At 40.7% G+C, this 13204-nt stretch overlaps 2 protein-coding genes across 8 annotated transcripts in view; one reads left to right on the forward strand and one right to left on the reverse strand.

Annotated features, from left to right (window-relative positions):
- Positions 1-2905, forward strand: part of LOC126253093 (enoyl-CoA delta isomerase 2-like) — a 143939-nt gene extending 141034 nt beyond the window's left edge. For all 3 annotated transcript variants that reach the window (XM_049954196.1, XM_049954197.1, XM_049954195.1), the window contains exon 7: positions 1742-2905. In XM_049954196.1, the coding sequence (XP_049810153.1) occupies positions 1742-1897 (156 nt within the window). In that variant the 3' untranslated portion in view covers positions 1898-2905. The remainder of the gene's footprint in view (positions 1-1741) is intronic.
- A 98-nt stretch (positions 2906-3003) lies between these two features.
- The window catches only part of LOC126253094 (DNA repair and recombination protein RAD54B-like), a 357224-nt gene continuing 347023 nt past the window's right edge, over positions 3004-13204 (reverse strand). For 3 of the 5 annotated variants that reach the window (XM_049954201.1, XM_049954202.1, XM_049954198.1), the window contains one exon: positions 3006-3188. In XM_049954201.1, coding sequence (XP_049810158.1) covers positions 3120-3188 — 69 coding nt within the window. In that variant the 3' untranslated portion in view covers positions 3006-3119. Of the gene's footprint in view, positions 3189-13204 lie in introns of all 5 variants that reach the window. The other 2 variants (XM_049954200.1, XR_007545901.1) reach the window with 2 other exon arrangements.

Genomic DNA, 13204 nt, shown 5'->3' on the forward strand with positions numbered 1-13204 from the left:
AAGAGAGTTAGTGTAGACTGATGAGAGAAAATGGGGATGGGTATATGGACGGAGGCGGGTATGAGATAGGGGCTCATGGAGACTGATGACAGGAGGAATTTGGGGCCATGTAATGTTTGGTGTGGACAAGTCTCATGTGTGTAATGATCAACACTTGGTCACAATTTGTCAGTAGCTATTAATTGTGGTAGATATTGACTACTTGTCAAGCTCAGATAAAAGGCTTACACAGATGGCATTGACATACCACAACCATTGTTCAAAAGCTCAGCAACATTTTCAGTCTCATTTATGTGCCTGTTACTACTCAACACGTCAACTATAGGGTGAGTGGTTACCTTAATGCCTTTCATTACTTTTATTTACTACTGCATACTATGATACACACGAAGTTTATTAATGAGAAAGCACTATTTCATACACGATATGTTATGAGCCTGGGAAATAATGAACCAGATGAATACAGTGTTTCTAGACTTTTTTAAAAGTTTTTCATTCCATACTACACTGCACGTTCTGTAAGAAAAATGATATTTAACCAGGTTTGTAAATTAATTCAAACTTCTTGGCAGCTTGAATGCATCGTGTTATCTTACATATAAGTAATTTTGTTGGTTCAAATGGCTCTGAGCACTATGCGACTTAACTTCTGAGGTCATCAGTCGCCTAGAACTTAGAACTAATTAAACCTAACTAACCTAAGGACATCACACACATCCATACCCGAGGCAGGATTCGAACCTGCGACCGTAGCGGTCGCTCTGCTCCAGATTGTAGCGCCTAGAACCACACGGCCACTCCGGCCGGCTAGTAATTTTGTATGTGCCTCTATGGAAGTGTGATAGAGCCATTACTATTCATGATACGACAGTATTGTTCACAGTTTCAGGCTATTGTAGAAGATGTAAGCTGATGTAAACAACACTAAAACGTCCAGTCATGTCTTGACAGAATACCAGTCTGGAGCAGTAATTGGCAATCAGCCCACAGTGTAGGTAAATGTTATGTTGTGCAACTCATGAATTGTAAAAATGTGGCAGCCTTTGATTACAGGAATAATAGTTACAACTGGCATCCGTTGTGTCATACAAATACCTGGCAGTACATGTGTGTGGGAATAATGAACTGCAATGATCACAAAGGTTCAGTTGTAGGTAAAGTAATGGTAGGCTTTAGTTTATTGGGAAATTCATGTTTGTTTCTGAACAAGCTCAGGAACTTAAATGTTCAAGTTTTTGCTGATGTTCTTATCAGCTGTTCAATACTTCTACAATATGGTGATGTGATATATCTTAATTCATCAGTCATATCTGACATCTGTATGTATGCCTGAATTTTATCTTCTCCGTGCTCTAGCTTTCCTTCATGCTGCAATAATAATCACAACTTATCCTGTGTCACAAGTCAAATGCAGTTGTGTAAAAGCAACCAGCAGTTGGTTCAATTCCCTTCTCATTCCTTGAAATAAATACAAAGAAAAATATAAATTATAATAGGTTCATACACTATGAAAACTTTGGGATCTCCTTTTCTGGACAATGTTTCACAGTCCACATTGTCATTTTCCTCCACAGACACACAATCATATGCCAAGAATTAGTTTTAATGTTTGTGTGGGTCTTGTTCATTTTATTATCTTTCCCACATTTGAAAATGTAAGATATTCAACGAATACAATATTTATATTTTATTTTATATGCTGTGAACTAAGTTTGTAGGACTGTTTAATTATTTTTTACAGTCGCTAATGGCAAATAAGAAACTGATGCGGAAATGGGATCAAGATGCTTTGCACAGAGCAAATGAACTTGAAAGTCAGCAGCTAGAGGAGCGAATAGCATCTGAAGATTGTGTTAATGCGATAATCAAATTTATGCAATCACGAAATAAGCTCTAAATAGCATTTTCTGTTGATCACATGGCTAGAGCTGTCTTGGTACTCAATTCTGTTACATCACTCTGACAATGCATCACATATAAATATTATACTCCACCTATAACAATGATCATGCTGTTATCGTAAAAATAGGACTAAATAAGTGCCTTGTTGCAGTCTTGCCTTACATCACTCTGATAATGTATTGTGGCTAGGGTATTCATTAAAGGAACAGCTTGTGACCTTTTTTTTTTTAAACAAAAATAAGAGATATGCACACTTACATCACTCTGATATTACATAACACAACTTGGGTCACTGTGAAAGGGTCCGCTTGTTATAACCATTTCAAATGTGGTGTGTGTAGAAAGTTCAATTAATGTGCAATGTAACATCATTTAAGTCTGTTGTCTCCCTACCTTTTATTTTATTATTATTATTATTATTATTATTATTATTATTAATTAGTATCTCATCATCTTATGATCAAATCACTTCCTTTCATAGCATGCTGTTTACAGAATGTATTCATTAATTTGTCTTGCATTAGCAACAGGACTACCTGATCATTGCAAACAAAACAATGCAATTACCATGATGCAAACAAAACACATGCCTGTACAAAAATAACACCTTTCTAATGCAAATTAGTCATCATGCTGAAAAAACTTTGAATACTGTTGTAAAAATGGAAAAATTGTGCTGCAGCCTACACAGTATTTTCATTAATGATACAAATGTAATGGGTAGTCTTATAATCACACAGTATATAACATGTTCCAAGTCGAAAAAAATTGTGTCAAAACATTAGCAGACACAAAATTTTATCAAGCTGTATAACAGAATAGTAAAAACAGACTATAAATTTAGTTTACATTTACAGCTAGTATAGTGAGATAACGTTTAGTTGATTCTATGTATAACTATTTGCATACAAAAAGATTATAACAGACCATCACATTTTGTTTTATATGTCGCAATATTTACATGTACATGATATATCTATGCAGTTGTTTGATTCTCACCTAATACTGTAAGATGATTTCCATATGATTTGTATTTTACACTATGTAAATAAATATGTAATATCATGCCACCATTTTTTATTTTGTGTGTATTTACATGTATCTAATATAATCAACCAGTTACAGAAAATATTATCTTTTTTACAAAACTGTCTGTTTGAAATTATATACAATCTTACATCAACAAAAGTATATGCTTAACTGTACAACATCACACTTCAGTCAACCACTGTTGATGTTTTAAAAATGTATGTTATGCTGCCAGCAACAGCCAGCAATCCCAGACCCTATATATAAATAAAAAAAGAGAAAGAAAGAATTCATACATTAAACTTCAAGGTAGACCAAACCAAATAAAACTATGATTTAAGTGTCTAACTTATAACAACACAACCAAATGTACATACATCTTTTACTGTATCAAATGGAAAATTCAACTGTCAAAATTGTTTGAATGACCAGCCAGCACTTACCTTCAGGAGATGCAATTTCTATTCATGCCAATAGCAGTACAAGACTGGAAAGTCATGGGTGCAATAGATCTAATGGAAGGAATGGAGGTACTGAGCAGTCAATAGGCATGTAAGCAAGATCAAAAATTTATTAAGTTGCTGATCAATGATCCTTCAGAGCTATTCAATACAAAACACTCACAGACAAACACACCTACATAGTATTTGTCGGCTACATTGTCCAACCACTGCAGTTTGACTAGTGTGAGGAGGGGGGCAGGAGAGATGGAAGGATGGAAGGCTAATGGCTGGGAGGGAGAGAAAAACAATTGAATGGGATAGGAATGTGGCATAGTGCACTTGCCCTGGTGCAGACAAGAGGAGTTTGTGATACATGATGAAATGTAGGAGTCTACTGGCAGAAGAAGGGGGAGACAGAACAAAGGAAAATTGAGAGTAGAAAGCCAAAATTGTGAGTGCAGATTAATGAGATGAAATGGAAGGCAAGGGGACAGAGGTGGGTGTGGCTGTGAGACAGGAGCTAGTGAAGACTGAGCTCAGGATGGCTGTGGAATCGAAACATGTTGTAAGGAAAATTCCCATCTACATAATTCAGACTTTTTGCCACACTTTGATGTGAGGCATTCATTCAGGTTAACAGCTGGTTAGTGGTCATGCCCCAATAAAAGACTGCACACAGGTTACAGCAGAGTTGGTATATGAATGGCAGTTTTCACAGGTTGTTCTGTCTCTCATAAGGCATGATATGCCTATGACAGAACTGGAATAGGATGTACTGGATGTGTGTGTTATATAGAACCTGCATCTGAATCTTCCACAGTGTTTGACACATGTGGCAGTAAATTGGGAGTATGTGTAGCACAATGGTGCGCCAGGATGTTTAGCAGGTTGCTCGTGTGGTAGGAAACCATTTTGGGAGAGACAGGATGAATATTCCTCACTTTCAGACTTGATGATAGATTATCGAAGCCCTAGATAAGGGCTTATTTAAGTTGGTTGGGGAGGAGGAGTGTCAGTCCTTTGAGGTGGTTCATGGGGGTGTTTGTAATATTTGGGCCATGTGTGGATATGGCATGGAAGATCTGTTTGTGGACTAGGTTTCAAGGGTAGTGCCTGTCTGTAAAAGCCTTGCATAAGACCTTCAACATACTGGGCAATGGAATGTTCATCACTGTATATATGCCATCCACATGTGGACAGACTGTACAGGAATAGAAGTTCTGCTGATGGTTGGTGGTTTTTTTGTGGACAGAGGTTTTGATGGAGCTATCTGAGTGGTGGAGATCAGCATTTAGGTAGGTGACATGACGTGCTGTGCTGAATGTGACCAGGTGAAGTGGATAGAAGGGTGTGATGCTGCAAAGTGAGAACAGAGAATCTTGGCCCTGGGTCCAGATCATTAAGATATCATTGTGCCTGAACCAGATAAGATTTTTCTAATCTCAGATGGATGGGAAGTTTTGCTCTAGATAGGCCATACAGAGGTAGGCCTCTGAGGGTGTCATGTGAAGGCTCACGGCTGTGCCATCGATTTGTTTGAATAACCTCCCCTTGAAGGAGATTTGGTTATTGGTAAGGACGTACTCTACACACAATATAACTTGTCACTTTTCTGGGTGTGAAGGAATCGGTGGAGGTCAGATGACTTCGGAGAGTTATGCGATGTTTCCTCTCATTGCCAATCTTAGCTACTCGACAATACAAGACACTGTATCATTGTAGTAGGTACTGTGAAAGAGATGTTCAGTACAAGAAAGAGGTGGGGCACGTGTATGGAAAAGGGAATAGTTTTAAATGGCTAGGACTAACAGAGAAGTTGGACAGATTACATATTACAAGAAATACTGTGTTTTCTTAAGGAAGGCAATAAAAAATTATATCTGTTTAAGCAACAGTTAAAAGAAAAACCAGGAAATCACATAAGGGCTGTGAATGCTGTGTTATTATAGAAAACACCCAAATAATATGATAGCAGTCAGATCGCCGATGTATTTAATAATCACTTCTATGAAGTAGCTCAGAAGATTGGCTTGAACATTTCAAAGGATGAAGCAATAGAGTATATGTAAGAAGCAATGCCACATGCACACAGGCAAACCACAATTACTACATGCTCTGCCAAATAAATTAAGAATTTAATGAACTCTCTCAAAACCAAACATTCTCACACAGCTGGTAATATCTCACATAAAATACTAAAATCCTGTCCTTGACATATATTGAAGGCACCGAGTGAAATACACAGTAAATCACTATCAAAGGGGACATTTCCAGATGGACTGAAAGATGCTACTGACAGAACACTTTACACTCACTGCTTACCTCCTCCTCAACGGCACTGGAAAAGAATGTGTATGCACGAACTGTAACACACCTCTCTTGAAATTAGATACTTAAGCAGTCTCAGTTTGTATTTTAAAAGCGTCCCTCCACAGAACATGCTATTTTTGTATTCACAAATAAAATAATACAAAATTTAAGTCAGAAAATATCGCCCAGTGGTGCTTTTTTGTGACTTGCCAAAAGCATTTCATTGTACTTCACAGCATTCTCACAGAGAACCTCAAATACTGTTGTTTCACAGATCTTGCTTGTAACTGGCTTTCATCATATCTAAATTACAGGACACAATGTGCTGTATTAAGAAACATAGTGAAACAGCATCTTCAAAATGAAGAGATATATACATGATCTACATCATATATCCAACAAGCAGAAATAATTCTCTTTGTTGATGTGGGAGTGATTTCAACACTTGAAAATGTAAATAATATTTTTTTGAAAATTAATAACTGATTCTTTGTGGAGGGACTGTTACTGAATTTAGATTAAACATTCCACTTGTGATACAGTACTGCACAAGTCTTGATCATACAATTAGAAATAATGCATGAGAGGTAATCAATAAACGAAACAGAATATTCTGACGCCTTAGATGTTTATACTAATAAGAGTATGAACTGGAAGTCACATGTTATGGATCTTCTCAATTTTTCTAAATTTACCTTTTATACTATGGATAATATCAGATTTTGGAGATAAAATTGTCAAAAAAGTTGAATTTTCCTACTTTCATTAACGATTGTCTTGTTTTTGTTGTGTTCATCAGTCCAAAAACTGGTTTGATGCAGCTTAACACACTAGTCTATCCAGTGCAAGCCTCATCGTCTGTGAATAACTACTGCAACCTAAATCCATTCCACTTGTACACAGCTATTTAAAATATTGGGCACTCTAACAACACCTTCTCAATGCACTTTGTCCCATTTGAATTAATTTGTCAATGGGCAATCACAGCTTGAAACCAACAGTAACACTCATAAATATAATACAAAAGGAGAAACGTTTTACACTATCCATCACTCAGCTTTAGTGTAGCACAGAAAGGAGTGAGATATTCAGCCATTACAATATTTGACCACATACCTAGTAATGTAAAGATTTCAACAGATAATAGAATTAACTTCATAAACAAACTGAAATCATATTTGCTTGACAGCTCCTACCTCACAGAAGAATTTCTGCATGTGTAATGCTATGGTGTGAGGGAGCCACATTTAACAAAGGAAGATAGATACTCCATGAAATGAAAGGGAAGTTGTTAATCAGCAGTAAGTTGTTATATTTTCCACTGAAAAAGTGGATTACAATTGTTAAATTGCCTCATTTTGCATCATAGTAATTTGTTGCAATTATTATCCAAGAATATGCAAATAACTAACTTTCTACCCCTTTATAAATTGATACACCCAGGTTTTTGTACAAGTTTGAAGATTTGATTTGTGACCCATTGATAATGTAGCCATATGATCCTGGAAAGTATGGAGGATGAGGTAGCACAGTGATTTAGTTTCTTGTGCAATAGTCACACACCAACAGTGTTGAATGTGTGGGCGCATTATCGTGGTGCAAGAGCCATCAATCATCTCACCACATTTCAGGCTGTTTTCCTTATCACATTTTCTTGCAGGCATTGCCACACATCCCGACAGTACCATCAATTAACAATTCGTCCTTGCAGCATGAACTGATGTTGAACTAATCCTTCAGAGTCAAACAAAACTATCAGCATGACATTGACATTTGACCTGACCTGACGACCATTTTTGGGTCTTGGAGACCTTTTTCAGAACCACTGTGAAGACTGAACCTTGATCTCAAGATCGCAACCATAAACCCACGTCTCATCACCAGTTATGATTCTCTTAAGAAGCATCACATTCTCATTTGCGTGATGCAAAAGCTCTTCACAGATTGCGAGGCAAAGGTCTTTCTGGTCTTGACTCATGAGCCGCAGGCCAACTGAAATGTTAATTCTTCTGCAATCTCTCAGACAGTCAGTCTTTGACTGGCGCACACAATTTCATTGACATTCCTGACATTAGTGTCGTTGGTAGACGTCATAGGGTGTCCCGAACAAGTACCACCTCGAACTTCTTTCCAGCCATTTTTAAACCATGTGAACCATTCATAACACTATGTACGGCTTAACACTGTAGGCTTCCTGTATCATTTGGTATGTCTCTATAGAGGTTTTCTTGTGTTTAACGCAAAATTTAATGCAAACACATTGCTCCTCTAACACTGACATCTTGAAATTCAAACTGTGTGACATAACATTCTTCTCAATACAACACTTAACAACAACCAACAGACATACAACAATGAACCTTCCGGCAGTTGCATATTAAACACAGGTGTGCGCAGGAATGCCAACCAATTTTCTCTCCAACACACCATTGGCACAAAATTACAGATGTTTCAGAATTTTTTGAACAGACTTTATAAACTGGGGAGTACCTTGTATCTCTCTCTCAGTAGAAGAACATTTGAAATTGGAGTTAGGCACTTTTAGTTTGCTACTCTCAATTTCTATTCCTGTGCCAACTATGAGTGTCTGAACATTAACTTTGGTGCCACTGAAAGCCTTTATATGTAAACAGAATTTCTTGGATTTTCAAAAATGTAAACTCCAGGTTGGAATATCAACAATGTAAGGAAAATATAGATTGCTACGTACTGTGAAGATAACATATTAAGTTGTGGGCAGGCACAATTAATAAGCACTTATACAATGGCTTTCAGCCGCAGCCTGCATAAAAAAAAAGAAACACACATACATTCATTCATTCACACAAGCGAGCACATCTCACACACACGTGACCACCATCTCCAGCAGCTTGGACCAGAATGCAACTGTCACATGGAATGGAAGCAGCAATTTGGAGGGAGCGGGGAAGGGAAGGAATATCAGCATATGGGCATGGGAGGAGGGGCAGGGGAGAAGAGCACTGTCTGGTGGAGTGTACACGGACTAGACTGCCAATGGGCACAGTATTGGGAGGCTGGGATGGGAGAACAGAATAAAGTGAAAAAGGAGAGGAGTGGATAAAGATGGACAGATACATTGGCAAGGGTGACACACAAACAGGATGGGAGATGAGAATAGGGAGGAGATGATACAACAGAGGGGTTGCAAACTATTGGGTGGGTATGGGGATAGCATGTTATTGTAGGTTGAGCCTGGGCTAAGTGTGGGATTGGAATATGTGTAGTAATGATAGCTCCCATCTGTGGAGTTCAGAAAAGCTGGTGGTGAAGGGGAGGACCCAGATGGCTTGGGCAGTGAAACAGCCACTGAAATCAACCATGTTATATCCAGCTGTATGTCATGCCACAGGTTGGTCACTTCACTCTTGGTCACAGTTTGGCAGTGGCCGTTCATCCTGGTATACAGCTGGTTAGTAGTAACACCCATATAAAAAGCTGTGCAATGAGTGCTTTATGCAATGATTGCAGCAGAACTGGAATATGACATGGCTGCTTTCACAGGTGGCCCAGTCTCTGATGGGGTAGCATCAGCCTGAGACAGTAATGGAATAGGAATTGCTGGGTGGGTGGATAGGGCAGGTCTTGCACCTGTGTCTTGCACAGGAATATGATCCTTATGGCAAGGGGTTGGGATTGGGTGTGGCATAGGTATGGACTAGGATGTTGTGGAAGTTGGGTGGGCAACAGAACACCACTTTAGATGAGGCGGGGAAGATTTTGGGTAGGATATCGCCTTGTTTCAGGGAATGATTGTAGGCAATCAAAGCCCCAGAAAAGGATGTGGTTCAGTTGTTCCAATCTGGGGTGGTATTACGTGATGAAGGGGGCACTCCTTTGTGGGTGTTTCTTGGGGATGGTGGGAGCATTGGGGATGTGATGGGAAATTGTATGAGAGCTCTGTTTGTGGACTAGGTGTGGGGGATAGTGCCTGACTGTGAAGGCCTTCATGAGACCTTCAGCAAAGTGATTAAGTGAGTTCTCATCACTGCAGATATATCGTCCCCAGGTGTCCAGGCTGTGTAGGAGGGATTTTTTGGTGTGGAATGCAGGTATTATTGGTGGCTGTTGGGTTTAAAGTGGACAGGGGTGTGGATGGACCCATTCAGAGAGGAGGTGGTCAATGTCCAGGAAGATAGCATGTTGGGTCAACGAGGACCTGGTGAAGTGGATGGGAGAGAATGTGTTGAGTTTGTGAAGAAAAGAAGATAGGGTGTCTTGGCCCTGTGTCCAGATTATGAAGATATCATCTTTGAACCTGAATCACTCTAGGGGTTTGATGTTTTTGGAGGCTTGGAAGGACCCATAAACAGGCTGGTACAGGAAGGTGCCATATGGTTGTCCATTCCTCTCCTCCACCAACAGCTTTTCTGAACTGTGCAGATGGAAGTTATTCCTATAACACATTCTCTTCTCGTGAAATTATCCCGGCCTCAACATAAGGTAACATACTGTTCCCACATCCTCCACCCAACAGTTTCCAACCCATCTGTGATATCACCTCCTCCCTATCCTCCTCTCTCACTCCCTTTGTGTGTCACCCTTGGAACGCAATACAACAGTGATTCTGCATGGTAGAGATTAAACAGGTTCCTAGTAGGTTTACAGAGGTATGTGGCACCAGATGTCTAAGCACAGGTGATGCAACTCCCATAAATTACAGGCAGGTGGTTTGTCAGATGTAGAACAGAGTCTGATAGTGTCCCAGGTGTGTTCCATTAGAGGTGAATTTGATAGCCAAGGCATCAATGTTAGTTACTATCACACTCCCCAAATCACTTTCGCTTGTTTCTGGCATTGTAGAAAGACAGTTATCCTTCTGTAACATGCCATCATCATCAAGAAAGATGTCAAACATGTAGGCACGCATGTGGTCCATAATAATATTCATGTAGTTAATGTTTATTTGTTTATTTATTTACACGTCAAGTTCCGTAGGACCAAATTGAGGAGCAAATCTCCAAGGTCATGGAACGTGTCAGTATATGAAATTACAACATAAAAGTAATAACAGATAAAAATAAATGTTTATGAAACTGAAAAAAGTCAGTCCATAAGTTTAAGTAAACACAATCAACAATGCAACAAGAATCAGCTTAATTTTTCAAGGAACTCCTTGACAGAATAGAAGAAGTGACCCATGAGAAAACTCTTCAGTTTTTATTTGAGGCACGTGGATTACTGCTAAGATTTTTTAATTCAAGTGGTAGCTTATTGAAAATTTATGCAGCAGTATACTGCACACCTTTCTGCACAAGGGTTAAGGAAGTCTGATCCAAATGCAGGTTTGATTTCTGCCGAGTATTAACTGAATGAAAGCTGCTTATTCTTGGGAATATGCTAATATTGTTAACAAGAAATGACAGTAAGGAATATATACACTCCTGGAAATGGAAAAAAGAACACATTGACACCGGTGTGTCAGACCCACCATACTTGCTCCGGACACTGCGAGAGGGCTGTACAAGCAATGATCACACGCACGGCACAGCGGACACATCAGGAACCGCGGTGTTGGCCGTCGAATGGCGCTAGCTGCGCAGCATTTGTGCACCGCCGCCGTCAGTGTCAGCCAGTTTGCCGTGGCATACGGAGCTCCATCGCAGTCTTTAACACTGGTAGCATGCCGCGACAGCGTGGACGTGAACCGTATGTGCAGTTGACGGACTTTGAGCGAGGGCGTATAGTGGGCATGCGGGAGGCCGGGTGGACGTACCGCCGAATTGCTCAACACGTGGGGCGTGAGGTCTCCACAGTACATCGATGTTGTCGCCAGTGGTCGGCGGAAGGTGCACGTGCCCGTCGACCTGGGACCGGACCGCAGCGACGCACGGATGCACGCCAAGACCGTAGGATCCTACGCAGTGCCGTAGGGGACCGCACCGCCACTTCCCAGCAAATTAGGGACACTGTTGCTCCTGGGGTATCGGCGAGGACCATTCGCAACCGTCTCCATGAAGCTGGGCTACGGTCCCGCACACCGTTAGGCCGTCTTCCGCCCACGCCCCAACATCGTGCAGCCCGCCTCCAGTGGTGTCGCGACAGGCGTGAATGGAGGGACGAATGGAGACGTGTCGTCTTCAGCGATGAGAGTCGCTTCTGCCTTGGTGCCAATGATGGTCGTATGCGTGTTTGACGCCGTGCAGGTGAGCGCCACAATCAGGACTGCATACGACCGAGGCACACAGGGCCAACACCCGGCATCATGGTGTGGGGAGCGATCTCCTACACTGGCTGTACACCACTGGTGATCGTCGAGGGGACACTGAATAGTGCACGGTACATCCAAACCGTCATCGAACCCATCGTTCTACCATTCCTAGACCGGCAAGGGAACTTGCTGTTCCAACAGGACAATGCACGTCCGCATGTATCCCGTGCCACCCAACGTGCTCTAGAAGGTGTAAGTCAACTACCCTGGCCAGCAAGATCTCCGGATCTGTCGCCCATTGAGCATGTTTGGGACTGGATGAAGCGTCGTCTCACGCGGTCTGCACGTCCAGCACGAACGCTGGTCCAACTGAGGCGCCAGGTGGAAATGGCATGGCAAGCCGTTCCACAGGACTACATCCAGCATCTCTACGATCGTCTCCATGGGAGAATAGCAGCCTGCATTGCTGCGAAAGGTGGATATACACTGTACTAGTGCCGACATTGTGCATGCTCTGTTGCCTGTGTCTATGTGCCTGTGGTTCTGTCAGTGTGATCATGTGATGTATCTGACCCCAGGAATGTGTCAATAAAGTGTCCCCTTCCTGGGACAATGAATTCACGGTGTTCTTATTTCAATTTCCAGGAGTGTATATTGAGAAGCCAATGTCAAAATACCCAGACTCGTGAACAGGGGTCGATAAGAGGTTCGTGAACTTACACCACTTATTGCCTGAACGGCCCATTTCTGAGTCAAAAATATCCTTTTAGAATGGGAAGAGTTACCCCAAAATATAACACCAAATGATATAAGTGATTAAAAATAAGCAAAGTAGACTAATTTTCATGTCAAATGATCACTCACTTCAGATACCATTCAAGTAGTAAAAATGGCAGTATTAAGTCTCTGAACAAGATCTTGAACGTGGATTTTCCACGACAGCTTACTATCTATCTGAACACCTAGAAATTTGAACTGTTCAGTTTCTCTAATCATATGCCTATTCTGTGAAATTAAATTGTCAGGCTTCGTTAAATTGTGTGTTAGAAACTGTAAAAAACTAGTGTTACTGTGATTTAGTGTTAGTTTATTGTCTACAAGCCATGAACTTGGGTCATGAACTCCACTATTTGAAACTGAGCCAATGTTGCACACAACATCCTTTACTACCAAGCTAATGCCATCAGCAAACAATATTTTAAGAGTTACCCGTAATACTAGAGGGCGTATCATTTATATAAATAAGGAACAGGAGTGGCCACAATACTGATCCCTGGGGCACCCCCCACTTGACCATACCCCACTCAGACCCAACATCACAGCCATTCTCAACATTGTAAATAATGACCTT

Source organism: Schistocerca nitens, chromosome 4 (genome assembly GCF_023898315.1).
Source record: "Schistocerca nitens isolate TAMUIC-IGC-003100 chromosome 4, iqSchNite1.1, whole genome shotgun sequence".
NCBI lineage: Eukaryota > Metazoa > Arthropoda > Insecta > Orthoptera > Acrididae > Schistocerca > Schistocerca nitens.